Source organism: Danio rerio, chromosome 15, assembly GCF_052040795.2.
Source record: "Danio rerio strain M-AB ecotype USA chromosome 15, GRCz13ab, whole genome shotgun sequence".
Taxonomy (NCBI): Eukaryota; Metazoa; Chordata; class Actinopteri; order Cypriniformes; family Danionidae; genus Danio; species Danio rerio.
The window spans coordinates 47,213,449-47,240,000 of NC_141035.1; the positions used below are offsets into that span (position 1 = coordinate 47,213,449).

General features: G+C 39.3%; 5 protein-coding genes across 8 annotated transcripts in view; 2 read left to right on the forward strand and 3 right to left on the reverse strand.

The window, feature by feature from the left end:
* The window catches only part of gria4a (glutamate receptor, ionotropic, AMPA 4a), an 877,747-nt gene that overhangs the window by 576,820 nt on the left and 274,375 nt on the right, over positions 1-26,552 (reverse strand). The window lies entirely within an intron of this gene.
* The window catches only part of LOC100535385 (uncharacterized), a 199,308-nt gene that overhangs the window by 166,643 nt on the left and 6,113 nt on the right, over positions 1-26,552 (reverse strand). The window lies entirely within an intron of this gene.
* Positions 1-26,552, forward strand: part of msantd4 (Myb/SANT-like DNA-binding domain containing 4 with coiled-coils) — an 85,769-nt gene that overhangs the window by 7,540 nt on the left and 51,677 nt on the right. The window lies entirely within an intron of this gene.
* Positions 5,714-15,690, forward strand: LOC147840712 (uncharacterized). The gene is made up of 4 exons (XM_087283434.1): positions 5,714-5,736; positions 12,265-12,421; positions 13,211-14,286; positions 14,325-15,690. Exons 1-4 carry the CDS (start codon positions 5,714-5,716, stop codon positions 14,335-14,337), a joined length of 1,269 nt encoding a protein of 422 aa, XP_087139560.1. The 3' UTR covers positions 14,338-15,690.
* Positions 18,028-26,552, reverse strand: part of aasdhppt (aminoadipate-semialdehyde dehydrogenase-phosphopantetheinyl transferase) — a 24,601-nt gene continuing 16,076 nt past the window's right edge. The window contains 4 exon segments of the mRNA NM_001033729.1: positions 18,028-18,290; positions 18,359-18,427; positions 23,039-23,200; positions 25,733-25,854. Of these exon segments, the coding sequence (NP_001028901.1) occupies positions 18,126-18,290; positions 18,359-18,427; positions 23,039-23,200; positions 25,733-25,854 (518 nt within the window). The 3' untranslated portion in view covers positions 18,028-18,125.

The following is a 26,552-nucleotide window of genomic DNA, read 5'->3' on the forward strand; positions in this document are numbered from 1 at the left end:
CAGTCGAATAAAAATATAGCTTTAAGGGGCTAAGAATATTGTCCCTAAAATGGTGTTTAAAAAATTAAAAACTGCTTTTATTCTAGCCGAAATAAAACAAATAAGACTTTTTCCAGAAGAAAAAAATATTATCAGACATACTGTGAAAATGTCCTTGCTCTGCTTAACATCATTTGGGAAATATTTAAAAACGAAGAAAAAAATTCAAAGGTGGCTAATAATTCTGACTTCAACTGTATATATATATATATATATATTAGGGATGTAACGGTATTGTAAATACCGTCATACCGCAATATTAATTTTTTTCGATATTACCGAAGTCGCATGACTCGGTAAAACTATAGGTCTTCTGAGAAAATTTGCTCAGGCGAATGAAGCGAACGGGAGGTAGCGAAAACTACAATTGCCATCAGCCCATGCTTGACCATCATCCCTTGCGGTCTGTTGTCGCTACAGATCCAGTAATGCGGAAATGGAGTGTGCTGCTAGAAGCGGGGATGAAAAGAGCTGGAAAACTCTAAAGCAGGTCGCACACCAGAAGTAGCGCTCGGCGGCGCGCCGCGCAGCGCCACGCAGCGCCACGCAGCGCCATGTATTTTAGAATTCTAAACATAGGTTTCTATCAGGATACACACACCGGCGCCGCAAGTCGGCGGCGCCCGGCGACGGCTCAGGACGCAGTTTATTTTTCAGCCGCGCCACAGAGCGGCATCTGATTAGTTTCATGTTAAATATCATTCGAATGTGCGCGTCTGGTGTGTGATACTTATAAACTGTCATGTACATCTGAAAACGGAAGCGGGGCTGCAGACGTTCGCCTCTCTGATTGGGGCTTTTCCTGAATATTAAGTAGCCTAACACGCACAGTTCAGTCCTGCATATTCTCCGTGTAAGTTCAGACTTCGCAAGTTTGATCAAGGCTGCAGTCTCTTCTTCTCAGTTTGATATGGAAAAGCAGATTATACCGAGGACACGGGTAAATCTTCAAAGGGAACAGTGTACTTTATAACTTCATTCACATCACCCTGGCTTCGTTGTTTCACTTTCTCAACAATAAAATGTAAACATGATTTAAGGAACTGCCTATTTTCATTTTAATATTAGCAACTTAGACAGCAGAAATGTTGAGGCGCCGTGCTGCATAAGATGAGCGTCATCTTCACTGTGTGGATATTTATAACAAAACGGAGCCGATAAAAACACTGCCTCCTTTCAATTTCAGTGAAAATACGAAACACACTCTCTTTAGCTGAATATCAGTTTTAATAATTGATAATGGCCATTTTAAAAGTATAACATACAATAAGTTTATACATTATAGGAAATAAAGGCAAGCGATCAGTCAATATACAGAATGTACGTGGTTACATTAATCATTAACTTATCTTTGCGCTCAGCCAAAACACGTTACCTGAGAACAAGTAATAGATTCCAATGCCCAAAGTCAGGGAATATGTCGTTTGATAAAGACAACAAGATAAATGAAATGTCCCGTTTAATAAATATAGTGAGATTAGATCCAGCGGGAGATGCTTGATGAGAAGTCCGACTAGCAGAGCTCTCATCTGGGTAGATGGGCTGAGTGTGATTAAATGTTGAATGTGATGAGTTTTCAACAATACTAAATTGAAACTTTATTTTTTTACATGGTTTAATAATTTTTTGTTATTAAAATTGAAGTTCCTGTTTCAAAGCTTACAGATAGATGGCTAATTTGTATGTCATTGACACTTTTGGCACTTTTTTGGAGTATTTTCATAAGTTTTGTTTTTTCCTGTAAATGATTCAATAAATACCGTACCGTGACATTCATACCGAGGTATTACCGTACCGTGAAATTCTGATACCGTTACATCCCTAATATATATATATATATATATATATATATATATATATATATATATATATATATATATATATATATATTTATTTATATATATATATATATATATATATATATATATATATATATTTATTTATATATATATATATATATATATATATATATATATATATATATATATATATATATATCAATCACCAAAAATGATTGAGCTCATGTCCATGTGTTGTGTGAAAAGTCCATGTATTGATTATTGTGACGGACTAACTGTTCAACTAAAAATGTGTGAGACTTGAGAGACCTGTAAACATTCACTTGCAATATACAACATACACTTTATTTCAATCATTATGTCTGCACTATTAGTGGTCCCTGATCTCTCTATTTTATTTCTTTCTCTATTCACCTTGTTTGCAAGTAGGCCCCAATATCAAGCTTCATGCAGGGCTTGGCAATAAGGACTGCCCCATGGCCTGGGGTTAGCGTAAGAGACGCTCGGGACAGTAGACGGGATTGTTACTGGCCCAGTGCTGCTAAAGTTTAATTTGGCTGCAACTGTTTGTCAATTACATGTAAATACAGTCTTGAGTTGCTTTCACACATATACAATTATTTCGGAAACTGTCTCATTTACCCAGTTAGCGCAGTTTGTTTGGCACATGGGAATCCCGTATTTGTGCTTGGATCTGTGCCAAATCAATCGATCGGAGATCGCCTGAATGAGATGGTCTCGGTTTGATTGAAATGAACTCTGGAGAGGCTATATCACAGTGTTTATGGTAGTGTAATAGCCATATTTACGGCGATATGAATGACAATTATGAGTAACGCGGGATGTCATCATTTCTACTGGCAAATGTGCGTTTCATATCGACTACGAAAGTGAAACAATGCTAAAATATTACAGAGTGCTGTTTATCCGTTAGGAATATTGACCGAAGTGAAGTTTATTTATAAACTAATTTTCGAGAGGATCACGTGATTGAACTCGGCTGGTTCTGCAATAACTATGTATGATCCACCAATCAGACGATTCCTAACCCACTATAAAGAGCACTAATTCGATTTGAAGAATCCCCCCTTCCACCCCTACTCCTCCAGCTTTCCCTTCATATGGCAGCACGGTGGCCCCGTGATTAACACTGTTGCCTCACAGCAAGAAAGTCACCGGTTCTAGTCCTTGAACCAGTTAAACTCCGCGGACCCGTTACTGGTACGTCATCGACTTTTGCTTTAAGATTTAAAGGGGTAGCATTGCACCAGACCCCCTTAAGTAGTTTCGTTTGAAAGGGTAGAATCTATTTTTTATGCACATATGCATCACTTTGGTTTATTCTACTGTACAAAAGTTATTTACACTTAAATACAGAGTATACAGAGGATACCAGAGCTGGGTTTCCTTTAAAATCACACCAAATTTTTGCATTTACACCTCTGCATGTGGATTTAGGAAGCTTTTAAATTTGGGTAAACATGCCCTACAAGTTAATTGATGTAAATTTATTACTATAGTCAAACTCTCAGCCAGCAGCATATCGCTTCATAACAATCATTTTCTATCATCATTGTTTCTGCTACATTCATTCTTCCATGGTGGGGCGTCAGACCAAAACTGATCCTGCCACAGCTACATTACAGCTTCCTATTCAAAACATTCAGTCGTTGCTTTTTAGTAGCGGGTTATAATCGCACCAAATTTTTTTAAAAGGCAAGTGATTTATAAAAGCTCAAACTTTAATCATAGTAGTGCTGTGTGTTATTTGTTTAACTCTTTAGGTGGTATGCTGACTGACTGATTAAAAAAAAACGTAAATTAAAAATCGTACACATAACATAGGAACAGTAAAGCAGAAAAGTTTGACAGTTTTAAAACCGTGACTTTTCCAAACCGCGGTATACCTTGAAAATGATCCCATGCCTAATTATCTGAGAATTTTTCTATATATATTATTTATATATATTTATTCTTTAGATAGATAGATAGATAGATAGATAGATAGATAGATAGATAGATAGATAGATAGATAGATAGATAGATAGATAGATAGATAATTTTTTTCTAATTTATTTAGACTTTACATTTGTAATTATTGGTCCCACTTTATATTAGGGGTGCTTTCTCATCTGTAGTTTGCTTCATTTGGTCTGGACCAAGGGTAATAAATGATACATTGTTGCATTTTCTGCCGTCTTTGGGTCGTTTTCACACCACACTGCTGGCTTTGGTCCGAACCAGTTGAAACAAACCAAAATGCAGTCATCTGACAAAATCCACATCTCTCATTGGCCAGATGTTGTTGGACATATTTCCTAAACTGCTTATTGAATGGTCAGAATTCACGTGCGGGAAAATGCCAGTGAACTCCCGCAGGTAAACAAAACCGGCAGACACAAAATGTTGTTTTTACTCTGGAGAGACGACTGCGCTGGCTGATTGTATCACTGCTTTAGACAAACTATACATTTCGAGAATGAAGCGCAGCCGCAGCTGGAAAACAATGTTTTAATGCAACGCTCGTCACTTCAGGAGGAGACGTGAATTAGTTTAGCTAAACTGCGACATGGTCATCTTGCGGAAATATTACCAACGATCCATCAGGTAATGTTTTCCCCTCTCTCTCTCTGTTGGTAAAGCGCTGTGAACAAATATTTTTCCTCCATATCCCATAATGCACAGCGCATCGGCCTACGGCAGCTGAATTAGTCCGAAACGCACAGAACTTTTTGCGGTTGGACCTGTTTTAGTACGGATCATATTCTCACCACAAATGAACCGCTCCAGGGTTCGTTTGAAAGCGTACCGAGACCACCTCTTCAAGCAGGTCTCGGTACGCTTATTTGGTCCGCTTTTGTTGCGCACTTGAGTACGATTGCTGCATTCACACCTGCCCAAACGAACCGCACCAAGAGGGAAAACGAACTCTAGTGCGATTCAATCCAACTAAATAAGGCAGGTGTGAAAGCACCCTCAGTGTCCTTAACTACTATGTACTTACATCAAAAAAATAAATACAATGTGCTTACTGTGTTTATAATGTATTTGAGAACACTTGTGGTGCTCTTGAGTTGGGATAGAGGTTGGGTTATGGACAGGTTTGGTGGTATGGGTAGGTTTAAGGGTGGGTTAAGGTGTAAGGGATGGTCAACAGTGTATTTACAAATGTAATTACAAAAGTTAATTACAGATGTAGTTACATACATGTATTTAATCAAGCATAAGTACACAGTAAATGCATGTATTTATAAGTACATTGTAACAAACTATTAATTCCTGTGTAAGCACATATTAGTTAAGGCCACTTAATATAAAGTGGGACCAAATTTCTTTTATAATTCTCAATTGTATTTAAAGAAACGTTATGCTGAATAAAAAGTGTATGTATACAATTATGTTAGGCTTTTGACACATTAATATGTGGCTAAGAAATAACTATTAACTTTTTTTTCGGTGGGGCTAGTGAAAATTTTGGCAGGGCAAATACAAATCTGAACCACTGGGCAGATTGAGCCAGTAGAAAAAATCCTTAGCGTTGTACCCTGTCGTATACCAATAGAGTTTTAATAATCTATGCTTTTAGAAACCTATTGTACACACATTACTGTATTACCAGAGAGAAAACACTTCAGTAGTGTCAGATGAACTGCTTTAATAATGAGAGAACATGAGGAAGCGCATGAATACATGTAAACACATTTAGTTTTTTGTGCAAATAATGGCTAAAAACCTCTATATTTATTTTCATTTCACTTTGCGTGTGTTAAAACGAGGCAGTCGGCTGTAACTTACAGCATTCTTTTTGTCTACGGCACATTGTGACGCTACACACTGTTTTCAATGTAGCGCTTATGAAAGGCGAGACTGTCACTATGGTAACAGGGATCCTGTTCAGGTAAATCCACAAAATAACCTGCAAAGACAGACTCATTCAGGCGTGTTATTTTTAGTTTGTTTTGCATACACACACACATACACATACACATACGCATAATGAGTCTGAGTCATTTCATGTAGTGATGTTGTCTCGTCACCAGTCTTGAGTTACTGTGATGTCATTGAAATCTTCTATCTGCTCTTTCATTGGTCACGTTGTACTACGTTTGCTTTTGTCCCCCACTGAATGCACATCCTTCTGGACAAACATGATGCTCCATTTTTCACAATGTTGAGTAGATATTCTGATATTTAGAAATACAACATATGGTGATCATGAACCTGCATGTTAGTTATTGTGGGAGTGAATAATTATTTAAGTATTTTTAGATTGTTGTATTGGTTGTTCATTACAATTATAATCTAAAATGAAAAAAAAAACTATTACAGTTACACTGACTATTTAGATGTTGGTTTAAAATTATGACTGAATTGTTGAAGTTATTAACTAGGTTTACTAAAACAATTATTAAAAGTTAAAGGCATAGTTCACCAAAAAAAAAAACATTTACAGAAGAGCCAGAATTAATTTTAAGCTACTTTTTGTGTTTGTCTGACAGAAAAAAAATGGCTTGAGGGTGAGTAAATTCATGTGGTTGTTTCCATTTTTGGGTGTTCTACTCTGCAAACTAAGAAATTAACATCACCTTAGATTAATATACTTTTGCAGTTTTCATCATGAGTTCAGTTTTGGGTAAATAATGAGAAATAACATGACATATATTCACCTTACTTTCCTTAAAGTATTTAGTTACTTTTTTTTTAATGGATTTACAGAAACATTTAAATACCAGTCACTGCGTTCCCAGCGAAATAGTAAGAACTTTTAAAATAATTCAACTTCTTTCACATTATTATTAATAGGCTTGGGTGGATGATGCTTTTGGTCAAAGTTAGGGCTGGACAATAATTCGATATCAATATAAATCGCCATAAGATTTTTTTTTAATAACGGTGATATAATTTTTAAACCTATTTCCGGTATGTCGATATACATTTGCATACGTATGTTTTATTAGACGAAGGGCGTAATAGGGCGAAGCAGTGGTGCAGTAGGTAGTGCTGTCGCCTCACAGCAAGAAGGTCGCTGGGTCGATCCTCGGCTCAGTTGGCGTTTCTGTGTGGAGTTTGCATGTTCTCCCTGCATTCGCGTGGGTTTCATCCGAGTGCTTCGGTTTCCCCCACAGTCCAAAGACATGCGGTACAGGTGAATTGGGTAGGCTAAATTGTCCGTAGTGTATGAGTGTGTGTGTGGATGTTTCCCAGAGATGGGTTGCGGCTGGAAGGCCATCTGCTGCGTAAAAACTTGCTGGATAAGTTGGCGGTTCATTCCGCTGTGGCGACCCCGGATAAATAAAGGGACTAAGCCGACAAGAAAATGAATGAATGAATGAATGAATGAATGGATTTAGTTACTTTTTTCTTTTAATGGATTTACAGAAACATTTGAATACCAGCCACTGTGCTCCTAATGAAATAGCAAGAACTTTTAAATTAATTAAACTTCTTTAACATTATTATTAATAGGCTGTGATTGATGTTGTTGGTCAAAGTTAGGGCTGGACAATAATTCAATATCAATATTTATCGCGATAGATTTTTTTTCAATATGATATGATTTTTAAACCTATTTACGGTATTTCGATATACATTTGCATATGTATGTTTTATTATATATATAAGTAATATATAAATAGTAATATATATATATATATATATATATATATATATATATATATATATATATATATATATATATATATCAGATCTTATACCTTGTATCATTTGTCACTGAATGACTTTCCGTGCTCAGAATGAGCGTGATGTCACTTGCGTGATGACGTGCATCACAGACAAGCTGCCACTGCCAGCGCTCAGAAGTTGCTTAACTCATGTTACTCATGTTCTGTTGTCATTAATTACAAATACAGAATATGTTTTTCCACTGGTAATACTGATTTATATATTTGTGAAGGGGGCTAAATCTGAAAAATAATCTTTTTCTACAAAAATCTTTTCTTGTTTTGCTTCTATTTTTGCTATAATAAAATATATTTGTAAAGCAACTCATTTTCTCTTGTGATTAATGTTATAATAAACTGTAAATGGTAAAACTGGCCAAAATTGTCAGGGTTCTGCCACTCTGGTCCTGTAAATTCTTGTTTTGGTGGCAGAATCCGGACACTAGTCATGTCTAGTCCTGTTGTGGTCGGCTCGAGCTTTCTTGGGTCGAGCATTTGTTTCTGTCTCTGTGTGCGCGCGTGTCGTCGTGGATGTACGCAGAGTGTGCGCGCTCCCGCTTGATGCGGCCACGCGGGCTTTGCGTGCCTCGGACACGTGCGATCTTGTACTCGTGTTTGTGTTTTCGTCTGTCTGCAGCGTGGTGTTTCATTCCCAGCGTCTCAGTCTTGTTGGTTTCGGTTTTGGTCGGCACTGGGATGAAGCATGCACGCTGCGTGTGTGAGCGCACGGTGAGTGTTTTCATTCATCGCGTGCTCGTGTCTTGCGTCTGTTGTCAAAGCACGTGGCTCTGTGTTTACATCGTGGTCACGTGCTTTTGTCGTGTGCTTCAGTGTTGTGCTTGTGTTGTCATGAACATGCGGTTAATGAGTTCTCTCATTGGCTGCATTTTCTTGTCCTGTTTTATGTGAGCGCATGGCTTGTCTTGTCTCTGTGTCATGCGCTCTTCCGTCTATTGTCTAGTCCCACCCTCCTTGTCAACTTATTATTAGTTAATTGTGTTCACCTGTTTGTGTGTTAATTTTCTACTGCTTATAATCTCCTCATGTCTTCTGTTCTGTGCCAGTTTGTCGTCTAAACTCCCCATGTGTTCCTGCTCTTGTTCTTGTCGTGCCAACCCAGCCAAGTTTGTTAGTGTTATAGTTATGTTTTTCCCCTTCGGGGTGGTTTTTGTTGTTCTTTTGTTTTATTTTTATTATCAATAAATCATCCTGTGTTTGCACTTGAGTCCTCGCTCCCTCATCCTTCGCGAACCGTGACAGAAATATGAACAAAAGCAAGTGATTTGATAAAAAAAAATCTTGAATTGTTATAAAAATACTTAGTCAATAAAATAATGTATAAAAACAATACAAAATCAACAGTTTAAAAATATTGAACTATATTATGATATGACGTAGTTCCGGAAACTTTCTACTTCTCTGTTTATCCGTCTGACTTTACGGTGGGTTTCTTTTGACCGCCCCCTGTCGTTTTAAAGAATGTCACAACGGCGAACGCGGCGAGAATAAAAGCCTCGGCCGTTTTCCGAGGTGCGTACGCATTCAGCGGAGGTGCGTGATGTGGCGCCAGGCGCGAGTATAATTCCAGTTTTGCTGCTCCGTCACAGAAAGCTACAAAATGAGAGCCCTGAATACAGATATAGGGGAACAAGCTTCAACTAGTAAGAATGCAGAGGAATTAGTTGATGAGAGAGGAAAGACTAATGCAGTGGTGTGGAAGTGGTTCGGCTTTTTAAGTTTCGATAAACTTATAGTTTCGATGCTCTCCAAAGTCTGCGGGAGAGTGATGCCGACTAGCAGAGTTTATCTGTTCCCGCTGCTACTATTAATTAATTGTTCACTGTAATTTAGGTGGGTGGCTCAGTGGTTAACACTGTGGCCTTACAGCTATAAGGTCGCTGGTTCGAGTCCTCCAGGTGCTCCGGTTTCCCTTGCAGTCCACACACATATTCTATAGAATTGGATTAACTTATTTGGCTGTAGTGTATGAGTGTGTGTGTAAACGAGTGTGTATGGGTGTTTTCCAGTACTGGGTTGCTGCTGGAAGGGCATCTGCTGCATAAATCATATGCTGGAATTAGGGCTGGGCGATTTAGCAAAAAAAATATCTAGGTTTTTTAAAAAGTTTGACCGATTCACGATTTCGATTTCTTCTCAAAACATTACAACAACATGACTGAAGTAACATTCTCTTTAAAAGTAACTTTGTATTTTTATGGACATGTCATAGAAAAATCGGTCAAGGTGTGAATAAATGTTAAACAAATTCACGAGTTAATTAGCGTTGCTGAAGATTTGAATAAGAAATATTTGTGTAAATATTGCACTTGCAGGAATACAGAAGTATTTTTGCTAGTTTTGCTGAGCCTAGGAAAGATTGGCTGTCAGCTCGGCTTTGACTTTGTCTTCTGATTAAATGACAGGTGGTAAAGCTGCTGCCTTTTTCTTAAAAAGATACAGTGGAAGTAAAGGACTGAACATGGAAACTGTAAAGCCTAATTTAACCCAATGTGTGAAGTTGTGGACGTATAGCAGGAGCAAATACAAGCACCAGATGTGTGTCTAATATAAAATAATATATTTATTCTATTTTTCTTTTCCCCCTTTTAAATATCGATCATTTGATGCGCTTTGCTCCACTCTCTGTATTACGCCTGTTTCACACCGCAAGCGTCAGCGGCGCGTGAGCAGAGCGTGAGCAGCGCGTGTGTTTTCGGCGTCCATGTTAACAGATTAGAGCTTTCATACCGCACGCAGCAGCAGCGCGTCAGAGCGAGGCGTGAGCGTCGCCGAAGCAGCAGTGCAGCGATAGTTTCGGCGCTGGGTCTATTTTTGACGCGCTGCTCACGCTCAATTAAAGTGACAGTGCATTGACAACGACCAAAACACATTAAATGACAGTAAAAAGTAGCAATTTTACCCAATAAATGCATTAATAATGTCAAATGGTTTATATATAGTCATTCAAATTCACTTAAAACGATTTAAAACGGCAACAAACATTTATTTAGGTCCGAACTACAAAACCAAATGTAAAACAATTTTAGTATCAGTTGCACGCTAGTGTTTCAGGAGAGGGGAAATAGAATATTTACAGGATTTGTAGTCCATGGCGAAGTGTATTGTGGGTAGTGTAGTTCGACACGCATGCTGGATGATGTGAGCTCGCTGTGTTCTGTGCAGCGGAGCAGAGGAAGAAAGTTTTAATCGGCTTTGTTTTATGTTCACTCGAGTTATTCCTACCGGGAGCTGTTTGCACAAATTGCACTCTGAATCTGACAACACGAAAATAAGTAAAAGAATGGCATGCATTAATTACTTTTGTCCGTCTCATCATCTGCACGAGCATGAATTAACGAGCTGTTATTCTGCCGCTGGACATCACTGAAGCGGAGAAATTAACACTAGTTTGATCATGTATAAATATCATTATAACTATATTGTATAAATATGATTATAACTAGGTCTACAGCAACCTGATAATCAAAAAACAAATGACATGATATCACAGGTGATTGTCTTCTGACTGTAGACACTTCTCATATAAGTTAGCTTTAGAAGCATACAGTACTATTTGATCTATAAAATTTGTAAAATAAATATTTGCAGGTTAACGAAACAGCATAGGTGGGGCCTTGGTGCAGATGAAAAGTTTAAAAAGTGTATTTGTATATAGAGAGACATGGGTAACTAGATACAATAGACAGAGATAGGTTGATCTCAGCAGCAGCTGCCGAAGAACTGCGCGCTGCAGACGCAGCTGGTGTGAAAGGCAAACGCCTGCGTGCTGCTACTGCTCGACAAACGCGCTGCTCACGCTCTGCTCACGCGCCGCTGACGCTTGCGGTGTGAAACAGGCGTTATGCTGCCTGATCTGTCTGGTTTTCAACTAGGTCTGCTAAATGACGTCATGGGGACGGGTACTTTCATTTTCACTGCTACAGTCTCTCACCTCTACTCGTATTTAAACCAAAAGATCAGCGCGGTTTTTCACATGGCAGGCTCTTACATGTTGAGATCGAGTTTATCGACTTGATGAGGAAATGTCTTGACAACACATTACAGTTTAAACTATCACACACCAAACGCGCGCATTCGCATGATATTTAACATGAAACTAATCAGATGGCGCTCTGTGGCGCGGCTGAAATATGAACTGCTTCGTGAATCGTGGCTGGGTGGCGCCGGTGTGTGTATAGAAATCTGTTTAGAATTCTAAACTCCATGGGGCTGCGTGGTGCTGTGCGGTGCGTCGCCGAGAGGCGCTTCTGGTGTGCTTCCTGCTTCATACAGAGAGTGAACCAAAGTGCATTGGTGCCATTATAATGTATTAAATATACATATTTTTTAAAAATTGTGATTTCTTGATTTGATTCAAAATTAAATCGTCTTAAAATGTAAATTCGAATTAATCAAAAAAATCGAAAAAAATCGCCCAGCCCTACCTGAAGTAGTTGGCAGTTCATTTCCCTGTGGCGACCTCTGGTAAATAAGGGGCTAAGCCGAAGGAAATGAATGTATTTCAAGCGCCCACGGCCACAATATCATGCATGTTTCTTATCGCAGTATATTCTAGTCTCAAATATAGGCACATGTCTATAGCTGAATGGAGAAGTGTGAATTGGGATGTGGGCCGGAGACAGTATATCACTGTCATGATCCTGATGGGATGCTGCAGAAACATGATTAATGCAGCTGCTGATGCTCTGATAGCAGTGCTCATCCTGTCTGCTGTGTGTTAACAGTGATGATGCTGAAGATAGCGGAGCTTCATCTTCATCTTTTCTCGCTCTCTCTTTCTGCTGCCACACTGATGCTGATCACATTCACTCGGATGACTGCCTGTATCACACGTGCTCTTGTTGCCGTGGAAAAGCAGGCTGTGCTGGGATGGTTGCCGAGGTAACGGGGGGAGAGAGTGTGTCATAGAGGAGGATGGGTGAGAAAATCAGCACTTTCTCTTAATCTCTCACTCACATAAATACAGTTGAAGTCAGAGTTTCCCAAATGATGTTTAACAGAAGCAGGATTTTTTTTACAGTATTTCCTGTTATATTTTTTCAAAACTAAACTTCAACTGTATACACACAATCCCCCTCTCTCTCTCTCTCACTCTAGATTATTGAAATTAAGCTAAATACTATGGGAAACTCTTCAGGTTTACAGGTGTGCTGTCATTCTTTCAACCATCATCCATCCATGTAGTCTTTGTCTACAATATATCTACTGCATCTGTTGTTCGATCCATCCAAAATCTTTTACTCTCTCTATTTATCTCATTCCACCAATCATGTATTTTAATTTCACGTATTTTTTTTATTTCTTTCTATTTATCAATCAATCTATCCATAATCTATTCTTTCAGTCATTTCACATTTATATTAACCCTCCATGGCACATGCATGTTGCTTCATCCATGAGTCCTTCCATTTGTCTTTCCATCCATTTACAATATTCTATCCATCCATCCATCCATCCATCCATTCATCCATCCATTTATTCATCCATAGAACCTTTCTTTCTATCCAGCCACAATATTCTTTCCATCCATTCATAGTATTTTTCTTTCTTTTCATTCATCCACAGTATCTTTTTTCATCCATCCAGCAACCACCATATTCTTTCTTTCCATCCAGCCATCCATCCGTCTTTCTACAGTATGTTCCTTTCTTTTAATCAGTCCATCCACAGCCATCCATCCATCCATCCATCCATCCATCCACCAGCCACAATATTCTTTCCATTCATTCACGGTATCTTTTTCTTTTCATCCATCCATCCATCCATCCATCCATCCATCCACAGAACCTTTCTTTCTATCTAGCCACAATATTCTTTCCACCCATTCATGGTATCCATCCATCCATCTTTCTAAGCAATGTTACATCTATTCGTCTATCTATCTATCTATCTATCTATCTATCTATCCATCCATCCATCCATCCATCCATCCATCCATCCATCCATCCATCCATCCATCCATCCATCCATCCATCCATCCATCCATCCATCCATCCATCCATCCATCCACAGAACCTTTCTTTGCATCCAGCCACAATATTATTTCCATCCATTCATGGTATCTTTCTTTCTTTTCATCCATCCGTCCATCCAGTTTCTTTTTCCATCCATCCAGCCACCACCATATTCTTTCCATCCATCCACAGCTTGTTCCTTTCTTTCAGTCAGTCCATCCACAGCCATGCATCTGTCCATCCACTAGCCACAATATTCTTTCCATCCATTCACAGTATTTTTCTTTCTTTTCATCCATGCATCCGCCCGTCCATCCATCCATCCATCCACAGAACCTTTCTTTCTATCCAGCCAGTTTTCTTTCCACCCATCCATCCATCCATCCATCCATCCATCCATCCATCCATCCATCCATCATTTTCTTCCAGCCACAATATTCTTTCCATCCATTCATGGTATCTTTCTTTCTTTTCATCCATCCATCCATCCACGGTATATTTTTCCATCCATCCATCCAGCCACCACCATATTCTTTCTTTCCATCCAGACATCCATCTATTCGACCATCCACAGCATGTTCCTTTCTTTCAATCAGTCCTTCTACAGCCATCCATCCGTCCATCCATCCACCAGCCACAATATTCTTTCCATTCACGGTATGTTTTTCTTTTCATCCATCCATGTACAGTATATTTCCATCCATCCATCCATCCATCCATCCATCCATCCATCCATCTATCCACAGAGCCTTTCTTTTCATCCAGCCACAATATTATTTCCATCCATTTTTGGTATCTTTCTTTCTTTTCATCCATCCGTCCATCCACAGTATCTTACTATAGTATCTTTCTTTTCACTTGTCTGTCTATCCAATTCATTTATTCATTCCCTCTATCTTCTGAACCATCTGTGCTGTAAAGGCTCTGCAGTTTCACATGCCTGTGTGTTTTTGCAAGGCATCTGCGGCCACTGCAAGTCCGAACTCCATTCCGGCTCCCGCAGGGCCTCCATCACTGCACTAGAAGGAAATCACAGTGATGCTGATTAACACAGTAAATCAGGAAACTGGCGGACGGGCGGGACAGCGACCTACTAAAGTGTGTGTATGTCTGTGTGTGTGTGTAAAGTCATGACACCTGAGTCCACAATCACAGAAAGCAAGCAAACACCGATCCGGCATTTGCTCAGTGCACGCTCGCTGTTGGGCGAACGAGTAAATCACAGAATGTAGTTGCTCTTTGTCTTGTGACCTTCTGAACAGAACAAACCCGCTTCTGAGTTTCGTTCTCATGGGACGGCGATTTTTGTGTTGTTTTAACCTCTGAACTTGGAAATAGTTTCCGTCAGATAGACAGAAAACAGACACGGAAAGTAATGCATCTCTCTCTCTCTCTCATTCAGTCCTAGATAAATCTTGAAGGGAAATACTCTGAGGATTAGAGATGTTCTCTTTAATGCAGCTCTCCTGTTTTTATGAGCTTGTGTGTGTGATTTGGGAGACGTTTGGCTGATGCTCTAGATTTCAGAAAAATAAGGAAGCCCTTTGTGAACACAAACTTACACACACATCTTGAGTATTTCAGGGTGTGTAAATACAGTTCTGTAATCAGTCTGATTGCACGAGCTGTGTTTGTAATTGCACATCATTACAGTAAATCTAGTATGTCTATATAGCAACCCTCTGGAACACCATAGCAAGACCCTGGCGACACTGAGAACACAATGGTGGTGAGGTATGCAATGACCTCACTCTTTTTTTTTTTAGTTTTTTAATTTACAATAAAAATGAAATAGTTTTATATAAACATAATACATCTATATAATTCATAATAAATAAATGTGTATACTTTATCAAATAATAAACCTCACCAGTGTCGTTTTACTAAAAAGCAAATAAAAATAAATTACAATTAAGTTTTATACATTCACCGGCCACTTTATTAGGTGTTCAGCTGCTCGTTAACGCAAGTTTTTAATCAGCCAATCACAAGGCAGCAACTCAATGCATTTAGGCATGTAGACATGGTCAAGATGATCTGCTGCAGCTCAAACCGAGCATCACAATGGAGAAGAAATGTGACTTTGAACGTGGCATGGTTGTTGGTGCCACATGGCCTGGTCTGAGTATTTCAGAAACTGCTGATCTACTGGGATTTTCACGCACAACCATCTCTATGGTTTACAGAAAAGGGTCCAAAAAAGAGAAAATATCCAGTGAGCAGCAGTTCTGTGGGCGCAAATGCCTTGTTGATGCCAGAGGTCAGAGGAGAATGGCCAGACTGGTTCCATCTGATAGAAAGGCAACAGTAACCTTCATAACCACTCGTCACAACCGGGATATGCAGAAGAGCATCTTTGAACACACAACACATCCAACCTTGAGGCGGATGGGCTACAGCAGCAGAAGAGCACACCGGGTGCCGCTCCTGTCAGCTAAGAACAGGAAACTGAGGCTACAATTCACACAGGCTCACCAAAACTGGACAATAGAAGATTGGAGAAACGTTACCTGGTCTTATGAGTCTCCATTTCTGCTGTGATATTCGGATGGTCGGGTCAGAAGTTGCTGTTAACACCATGAAAGCATGGATCCATGCTGCCTTGTATCAACGGTTCAGGCTGGTGGTGGTGGTGTAATGATGTAGGGGATATTTTCTTGGCACACTTTGGGCTCATTGGTACCAATTGAGCATCATGTCAATGCCACAGCCTACCTGAGTATTGTTGCTGACCATGTCCATCTAGGGCTGCTCGATTTTGGGAAAAACCATAATCAAGATTATTTTGGTCATAATTGCAATCACGATTATTCCAAACGATTATTAGTTAAAGTCAAAATTATTAGCGCTCCTGAGAATTTTTAAAAAATAAATATTTCCCAAATTATGTTTAACAGAGCAAGGAATTTTAACAGTATTTCCTCTAATATTTTTTCTTCTGGAGAAAGGCTTATTTGTTTTGTTTTGGCTAGAATAAAAGCAGATTTAAATATTTTGAAACCTCTTTTAAGGTCAATATTATTAGCCCCTTTAGGCAATATATATTTTTGATTGTCTGCAGAAGAAACTACTGTTATACAATGACTTGCCTTATTACCCTAATTAAGCCTTTGAATCGCACTTTGAATTTGAATGTTTGTATTTAAAAAAATATCTACTAAAATATTATGAGCTGTCATCATAGCAAAGATAAAATTAATCGGTTATTAGAAATGAATGATTAAAACTATTATGTTCAGAAATCTTCTTTCCATTAAACAGAAATTGGGGGAAAACTGCATATATTTTCCTCCCTGCAAAGGAAAGAGAAATAAATACAATAGAATAAAAATATGAAACAAACTGCTTTTGGCATCTTCACTGTAAGAAAAACACTTTAGCTACAAAAGTCTTCAGTCAAGAGCAGAGAGGGATTTTCTCATTGTTTTATTAATCATGATAAAACAGGCGGCAGCTGTGCTCTGTCACTTTAATGGTTTCGCTTTCACATGTCTTTTGATCCTCAACTCGTTTGTTTATTACAAAATGAGGGTTAATATGAATAATCACTAAACACCGCGTTTTGACACCTATTTGAACAATAAAGCGCTCCCGTTAATGACTTTAGATGTGTGTGCTCTCTGCTCGTTACAATGTGCGAATGAGACCAAGTGCAGACCGCATGCTTCTGAATGTCTACGCGCTGCACACACACGCACATAAGCATGCGGTCTTTCGCGCTTTAAAGAGCAACAAGTGAGGACAACTGGACAGGGGGCGGTAAATAATGGAATAATCGTTTATCTCGATTAATGGTTTTTTATAATCGTTAGAAGCCATAATCGAAATCTGATTTTAGATTAATTGCACAGCCCTATGTCCATCCCTTCCCTTACAGTGTACCCATCTTCTGATGGCTACTTCCAGCAGGATAACGCACCATGTCATAAAGCGTATATGATCTCAGACTGGATTTTTGAGTTCTGAAGGCAAAAGGGGGTCCCAACCCGGTACTAGTAATGTGTACCTAATAACGTGGCTGGTGAGTGTTTGAAATGAGTAATTTAATATAAATTTTAAAAAAAATTATAATAAATATATAATAAATGCTATATTTCTACTTTTAAATTTGGAAATTTATATAAAAAATAAATATTAATTAGAAATATAATTGAGAAATATTTTAATCACATAAAAAATGAAGTATGTATGATACTCCTTGGATTATTAATTTAGTACATAATATTTTATAATAAAATTTGTCATTTTAAAGCTGTTCAAGCTGTAATTTTGGAGCTGTTTATTAATCAAAAACTCAATAGTGTGTGTGTGTATATATATATATATATATATATATATATATATATATATGAATATATATATATATATATGAATAGGATATATATATATATATATATATATATATATATATATATATATATATATATATATATATATATATATATATATATATTTTTTTTTTTTTTTTTTTTTTTTACATGGATCCTAACTGTGTTATTTACTATTAATACTAATGATAAATAGTATACTGCATATGATACAAAATGTACACTTTTTTATTATTCAAAAGAGAGTACAGATCCCAAATGACCACAAAAGAAAAGAATTATTTACAAATTTGCATCCAAGAGTCATTCCTGGTCACTTTGCCTTGAAGGTGCTTCCTTTTTCTTCTGAAACTCCTCCCAGTAGGTGGGGTCTTCATCTAGTAGGGGCGTGGCTTGTGACACCAGATCACTGAAACTCAATACTGTAAATGCAGCTGGCGGAGCTTCACAAGAACTTCCACCATCCTTCTATAACACAAAATATGACGTGAACAGTTGAAAAAGGTGCTCAATTGTGTAAAATCCTAAAATTTTACCTTAGACATGCTGATATCTGGTTTTCCCAGCGCCACAGCGACGTGATGGTCTTTGTCCAATAAACTCTCCTAATAAATAAATAAATAAAGTAAATCTTGTAAAATAATTCCACACAATATCAACACATTTTCTTAATATACATTCTTGATGTGAACAATCAGTACAATTTTAATAATGATAAAAGATTATTTAAAGGGCAACTATGGTGAAAAATCTACTTTGCAAGCTGTTCGGACAGGCATATGTGTATTTATAGTTTGTAGACCGTCATGTTGGGGTGAAATAAACACACCCAGTCCATTTTGTTTTAAATTTAACAACATAAAAACGGTGGACCAATTGGAGCAGTTTTCAGAGTGACTGCAACTTGACATAGGAGAGCGGCCCCCCGCCCACCGAATTGATTGACAGCTGCGTATCCGCTTGGTAAAGCCTGGTTTATACTTCTGCGTCAAGTGATCGGCGTAACCCACGGCGCATGCAACGCCTGTAGCTGTGCATTTATACTTCTGCGCGCTGTCTCTGTTGGCCTGCATTAACACTTCCGAAGGGCTAGTTGGCAGCAGAGGTCTGTATTCCCGCAGGACCCGACCAGATTTCTGCGGCGCGGGAATAAATTTGCGAATAAATCGCGGGAGCTGTCGGTAACGGGTTTAATTTGGGACGGGAGCGGGCTGTCTAGCAATATCCCGGATATTGCTATGCGAATGAGAGAGAGAGAGAGAGCGAGCTTTGCCTGTGTGTGTGCTTGGTGCTTGTGTGTGTATGTTAGTGCGCACACGAATGAGAGAGAGAGAGAGCTTTCCCAGATAGCAAAATACACTCGGGCCAGTTCCGGCTAGATTCTCGCCTGCCGGAGACTTACCACTCAGCCCGGCTCCGGCTGCCGGACTCCGGATGCTTGTGGACTCACTGCCCGATTCCGGCCCGAATCAATCGATCCGCGCCGGAATCGGCCCGAGAGTAATGTGCGCTGCGGCCCGGAGCTGGCCCGACTCAGTATTTATATACCTTTATATAAAACCTTTTGGTATTACATTGGTACTTGATACATGGTATTACAACCCTTTGAGTTGATATAACAGCAAACGCCTGTGTGTCTGCTTGGTACTTGTGTGTGTGTTAGTGCGCGCGCGCGCGTATGAGAGAGAGAGATTGGTCTTTGTGTGTGTGCTTGGTGCTGTGTGTGTGTGTGTGTTTATACAGACAGCTTGGCTGTCTGGACTGTATAGCTGGGGGACCAGAAAACGGGGCGGGTCAGGCAGCGGGACAACAAATTCTTAATATAAGCGGGAGCGGTCGGGTTCGGGCTAAAACCTGACGGGTGCGGGCGGGAGCGGGATTCAAAATTTGGTCGCGCGCAGATCTCTAGTTGGCAGTGAGATCTTAATGTTCATCTGTGTCGAGTTTCTTCGCTGCTGTTTTGCTTTTCCTGGACACTTCCAGGATGTACAAGTGGCTCAAACTTGCTCATTTTGAGGCAAGAACCGGTGGACGTGCAACAACTTTAACCATGAGGTAAACACAAAACAAAACTTTCCATCCGGAGCTCTTTCACGGGACTCAACACTTGTAAACAATCGCTCCATCAGGTTCGCACCATTCGCACGGCTCTCGATCCTGCCCAGACTCGTCAGTGCTACCAAGCCGACCAATCACAGAGCTTGCGCTACGCGTCGTTGCGACGTGTAGTTACATTTTTTAAAAGGTGCACGTCAGCGACGGCCTCGGCGAAGGGCTATGTGTCAGCGCCGTAGCATACGCCAGCGTTTGATGCAGAAGTATAAATCAGCCTTAAGTGTGATTTCACGCGAAGCAGCTTCTGGGTCCAAGCGCTCTATTCTATTATACTGTATGGGGAGACTCATGAAATGGTAACAAACGTTTACAAAGCGATTTAATACTTTCGAAAATCCCGATCGCAATATATATTTCCATGCCTAATATCCGATGGCCAGAAAGTGATTCATTTTTTTAGAAATTGTTAACATTTTGGTATTTGTTATGCAGCAAGCCCAGAGATTGTTGTGTACACTATGACTTTATATGAAATTAACTTTAATGTGTGATATGAATAAAAAGTTATCATAAACGAACAGTTTCTCAACTCAAATGATTGGCAGCTTGGACCCGGAAACAGTATTACATACGTCACCAACATGTCACCACTTAACAAGCGGATTAACATGTCCCGGTAGTCACGTGTATAATCATATCAACAAGACAGGACAAATAACTGCCCATCAACCCCCCCTGGCTTCCAGCTAAGCTCCTCTCTCATGCTCCATTACCAGCAAGAAGCTCTCTCTGCTGCCTCCCCCATCCTGCAAACAGTTATCTTTCTCTCCCTCTCCATCACCCCAATGGCTGCAAGCATCCTCCATACTGACTGGGCAGGGAATCCTGTACAGCCGACCTCGACTGGGAAGAGCCATGCCTGCCAACCTTTCTCCCTGCAGTCATGCAAGAGGTCCTGGTATTTGGCGCACTTCCTCTCAAACGCTTGTTCACAACCCTCTTCCCATGGGACTGTGAGTTCGATGAGAATGATCTTCTTTGCCTCTTCAGACCACAGTACTGCATCTGGCCTCAGGGTTGTTTGGACAACCAGTCTACTCTTAAGCCCCACTTGTGCAAGTTTGTCGGAGTTGAGAGTGTGTCATAATCTTAACATGAATGAGTTGCAGAAAGGTTCCAATCTCCACAGATCTCCCCATGTGATCTTCCTCTAGGGTAGGTCTCACTTGGTCCATGCTCCCTGGTATGCTAGCTCCACTGCCCTTGCCCTTTACCTTTCCTCCTCCAGGTTCCGTACCTCCTCCTGGATCATAGCCCTTCTATCCTTGCATCCCGCCTTCCTCCATTGCTGAGTATTGGAAGTTCCAATACCTTGGCTGCGTCCGAAACAACCTACTACTCAGTAGGTACTGCATTTGAATTTAAACGTACGTCTCGGTCGTTACAAAAGAATGTTCTATACTGTATGAATGTGAAAAGTATGAATGGAATTCGGACGTACTACATCCGCCATTTTGTCATAGTCACGTGACCTACCTGCGTCAGTTGCGTCGCTTCACTCCCAATCATGATTTCTCTCACGAGGCATCATGGGATAGTGCAGCATGCATGGGATGCACACTCCAGAATCTCGCCGGAAGTATTAAGTCATCCGGGTGCTTTTCGCATGCTGATTTTCGAATTCTATGAATTCGGACATACTACTCGGCTCGCATACTGATTTTAGCATACTATATTTTATGGAAGTATGCGGTTTCGGACGCAGCCCCTATCTTCCTGTGTATGGCGTTCCCATGATTTCACCCAGCTTCAACATACTTTCAGCTTTGCAATAGATGAGTCTGCTGCCCAGCTGCCCACATCAAGCGCGAGTGATTTCTATGTTAAGTCAATGCAAACGCGCGAATAGACATCCTGTGGCGCGATACGCGCGAATGGCGCGGCGCGAATGACGAGAATTGTGCGGTGCGCATGGCGCGAATGGCGTCGCGCAAATTTCGCGTTTTGCGCGTTTGACGCGCTTAATGCGCGTTTCATGCGAATCACTCGAGTTCGAAAATCTGAACTTCAGCGGACATTGCGAATAAAGCGGGGTTTGACGCGCGAATGAAGCGAGTAACCTCAAATGTTCACGCGGCTATTTACGCGTGAATAGCGCGATTTATCCGCGTGTTCCATGTCTGGTGTGAACACAGCATAAGGATACCTGCCTGCCCGACTTGTTCATCCTGGGAGTCTCTGTATGTCATTATGACCCTGCACAATGTATTACAAAATAGTTTAAAATTTAATATTAAAATACAAATCTTCTTTAAAATCTAATTCAATACGGCATGACCACCTTCATAAAAACCTTTAAAAATAAGTCAGAGTGATAATGTTGGCTTAATTTGTATACTAATATGTCTGTTATGGGCTCAGTGGGTGCTCCAAACACATGCCCTTTAGGTGAATTGAGTAAGCTAAATTGTCACTAGTGTTTGTGTGTTAATGAGTGTGTATGGGTGTTTCCCAGTGATTGGTTGCGGTTGGAAGAGCATCCGCTGTGTAAAACATATGCTGGAATATTTGGCGGTTCATTCCGCTGTGGTGACCCAGGATGAATAAAGGGACTAAGCTGACGGAAAGTGAATAATGTTTTATGTTGAATGATGAAGGAACATTTGACTCATAATTCGATGTTGCGGTTTTGAGAAATGTATTTGACACACAAAAGCAGACCTGAATTTTGTCTGTTCTAAGTATATAAAGTCACTTGTGTAAACTAAATTAGTTTCAGGCAGTAAAGTGTGGCGTCTCGTCTTTGACCCATATACATGCAGAATGAAGCGCTGGAGAAATGCAGCTCTATCGAGGAAGTGAGAATTCTGAGTCTCGTTCACACGCTCTGACAAACACTGAGAGATCAACCAGCACTGCAGGAACACACACACACACACACACACACACACACACACACACACACACACACACACACACACATAAATGCATGTGCACAAACAAACACACCTTATAAGTGCACAAACTCTCTCTCTCACTCAGACACATGCACGCATCTTGCAAGCTCACACACTACCGCATGTGCCCCAACAAGCTTATACGAAACCTTAACGATACCCATCCCTACCCCCAAAACTGATTGCAACCACACACACACATACCTCAAATGTCCAGTCCTCCTCTTCTTCACTGTCCAGGTACATCCGTGTCTGCCGGTACACCTGGCCCTCTCGCATCTGATTGGGTGAGATGTGAAACTCCGCCCTCTGCAGGTCAAAGCCCAATCCTGTGCCAATCGCTTTATTGAAGCTCTCCTTTAATGCCTTGATGGATAGACAAACAGACCAATCAGAGGCTTCTAAAGTAAACACCTTACAGTATAGCATAAACCACCATTTAGTGTAGCGTGTCAGGATAGACACTACAAAATAATGTTTATCCAGATATACGGAGCAATTATACAGTAATAATCTGTCTTTGAGAGTTGTGGTCAATTTTAAATCAGTAAGCAAAATTCATTTAGTATTAGTTTATAATTATATGAATATCACAAATTCTAATTTAAAGAAATGACAATTTATTAGCATCATCCCATCCATCCATCCTTTGTTACTTTCTTCTTTCCATTTGTTCTTCACATTCTTTTCATCCATCTATCATATTCATCCATCTATCATATCAATCCATCATTCTTTCCCTCTATTCATCCATCAATCATTCTTTTTGTTACATCCATACATCCATATTTCCACCCTTCATTCTGTTACATCAATCCATCATTCTTTTTGTTACATCAATCCATTCATAATTCTTTCTTTTGTTCTATTCCATCCATTCATCATTCTTTTTTTGTTCTATCCATCTATCCATTCTGTGTTCATTTTTTTCTCTGTAGAGTCAGTCCGTCCATCCATCCATCCATCATTCTTTTTTTATCCCATCCATCCATCCTTTATTCCTTTTTGCTCTGTAGATTCCATCCATTATTCTTTTTGTACCATCCATCAGTCCATCCATCCCTTGTTCCTTTCTCCTTTCTTTTTGTTCTGTAGATTTCACCATCCATACACACATCCTTCTTTGTTACATCCATCTGTCTATCCATAATTTTTTGTTCTTTCTTTAATCCATCCGTCCATCATTCTTTCTTTTGTTTCATTAATCCTTTGTTCCTTTTTCCTTTCTTTTAGTTTTTTAAGATTACATCCATCCAATCATCATTTTTTGTTCCATCCATTATTCTTTAATTTGTTCCATCTATCCATCCTTTGTTCCGTTTTCCTTACTTTTTGTTTTTTTAGGTTCCATTTATCCATCCAATCAGCATTCTTTTTGTTCCATCCATCATTCTTTTTGTACTATCCATCCATCCATCCATCCTTTGTTCCTTTCTAATTTCTTTTTTTTCTTTTTTTTGTAGATTTTACCATCCATCCACAAATCCTTCTTTGTTACATCCATCCATCCATCCATCATTTTTTGTTCTTTCTTCAGTCCATCCATCTATCATTCTTTCTTTTGTTCCATCCATCCTTTGTTACTTTCTTTTAGTTTTTTTTAGATAACATCCATCCAATCATCATTCTTTTTGTTCCATCCATCCATGTTCCTTTCTCCTTTTTTTGCTCTGTAGATTCCATCCATTCATCATTCTTTTTGTTACATCCATCTATCCATTATTCTTTTTATTCTATACATCCATCCATTATTCTTTCTTTTGTTCCATCCGTCTATCTATCCATCCTTTGTTTCTTTTCTCCTTTCTTTTTGTTCTGTAGATTCCATCTATCCATCCATCCATCCATCCATCCATCCATCCTTTGTTACATCCATCCATCCATTGTTCTTTTTGTTCCATTCATCCATCTTTCTTTTGTTAAGTCCATCCATCTATCCATCCACTGTTCCTTTCTTTTTGTTTTTTTAGATTCCATCCATTATTCTTTTTGTTCCATCCATCCATCCACCCATCATTCTTTCTTTTGTTCCATCTGTCCCTCCATCCATCCTTTGTTCCTTTCTCCTTTCTTTTTGTTCTGTAGATTCCATCCATCTGTCATTCTTTTTGCTACATCCATCCATCCATCCTTAAATGTGCATATCTAATTTGTATCACATACACGTAGCTTATCTAAATAAAATAAGATAAGAATATATTCTCAAATAAGAATATTTATTAAGATTAAACTGATTAAATAATCAAAGTAACAATTTCTTACATGACACACAGTATATCCAACAAGCTTCATATCAAGCCAAAAAAAGCCCTGGTAACTTCAAGGAAATCAGTGTAATACTGATTCCACACTAGAGGCTTATTTCATCACTTTACAACATCTGCTTTTGAATGATTTCTTATTAAAATACCTGTCAAAAACAACCTCATCCTATAATCAAAATGATATAAAGTATTTAGCAGCAGTAGATTATTCTGTGGACAGTAAAATGATTCATAAATAAGTCAAATAATGTTTTTTTTTTTTAAACCAAAAATCTAAAACATGTATAGCCCCTCGTAGGGTTGGGTTTTTTAAAGCCATGTAAGCGTATGAGTGCTTGTAATGGTTATTGACCACATTCTCACCTACAGCGCAATTTATTGATGCCAGTACAGTGTGTGTATGTATGTGTGTGTGTGTGTTTGAGTCCTCAAATGACCACAGACTGGCATAACTGAGTCATGCCAAAGTGATGAGATCACATCGCCATGGAAACAAGGATCAGAATTGGAACAGTTTCATCCAACACAATTTCTCTCCCGCTGCGATATGCTTATAGATGTGTGTGTGTGTGTGTGTGTGTTGTTGCCTAAAGGTGACGATGATGCTACAGTAAGCGGTGGTTGCTATAGTTACCCAGTGTCTATAAAACATGTGCAGTTGGTCCCAGTCTGATCCCGCCGTCCGGATGTTCGTCCACTCCAGATCTGTAAACTGACGATTCATGATGCGGAAAAACTCCTGCACGGAGCTGCTGCCTGACACACACACATAAACATACACATAAAACACCCAAATGCTAAGTGTTAGTGTTAAATTCTGCACTAAAGATGTAGTTTCTGTGCTCATTTTCAGCTCTTTTTCTAATCTAACGTCTGGTTAATTCAGAATTGTACATGGCTCACTTTTCCCAAAGAACTTCTCCCAATTTAAGTCATTAAGTAAACTAATAATAATAATAATAATATTAATAATTCCTTACATGTTATATAGCACTTTTCTGGACACTCAAAGTGCTTTACACATTTAGGGGAATCTCCTCATCCACCACCAGTGTGCAGCATCCATCTGGATGACGGTAAAGTTTAGATCGGATAAGTGGCTGGCCAGAAGTGCGATATGCACATTAATATAGCAGCATTTTTTATGACACTGTATAACAATAATTCATATTTTTACAGTACTGTGACAGCTTGGTTATGGGTTGGGGTAGGCGTTAAAAAATACAATTTATTGAGTAATTTAATAGATCAGTGGTTCTCAAACTGTGGTACGTGTACCACTAGTGGTACGCAGGCTTACTTGTAGTGGTACACGGAGGCATCCCTGAATAATGAAAGAAAAAATGAATTTAATTTTAATCATTTGATGCGTACGATAACACCAATGTGATCAGCATTGGCTGTTCTCTAAAGCCTACGATCAAAGCGCTGTGCTTAGAATGTTTACTTTAGTG

What these genes read in the sequence shown, in the direction of transcription:
- LOC147840712 (XM_087283434.1), top strand. Translation starts at nt 5,714, where the DNA reads ATGGTAACAGGGATCCTGTTCAG. An exon ending in GTAACAGGGATCCTGTTCAG is followed by an intron (nt 5,737 to 12,264) that starts GTAAATCCACAA and finishes GTGTGTTAACAG; the next exon opens with TGATGATGCTGAAGATAGCG. An exon ending in GTGCTGGGATGGTTGCCGAG is followed by an intron (nt 12,422 to 13,210) that starts GTAACGGGGGGA and finishes GTCCATCCACAG; the next exon opens with CCATCCATCCATCCATCCAT.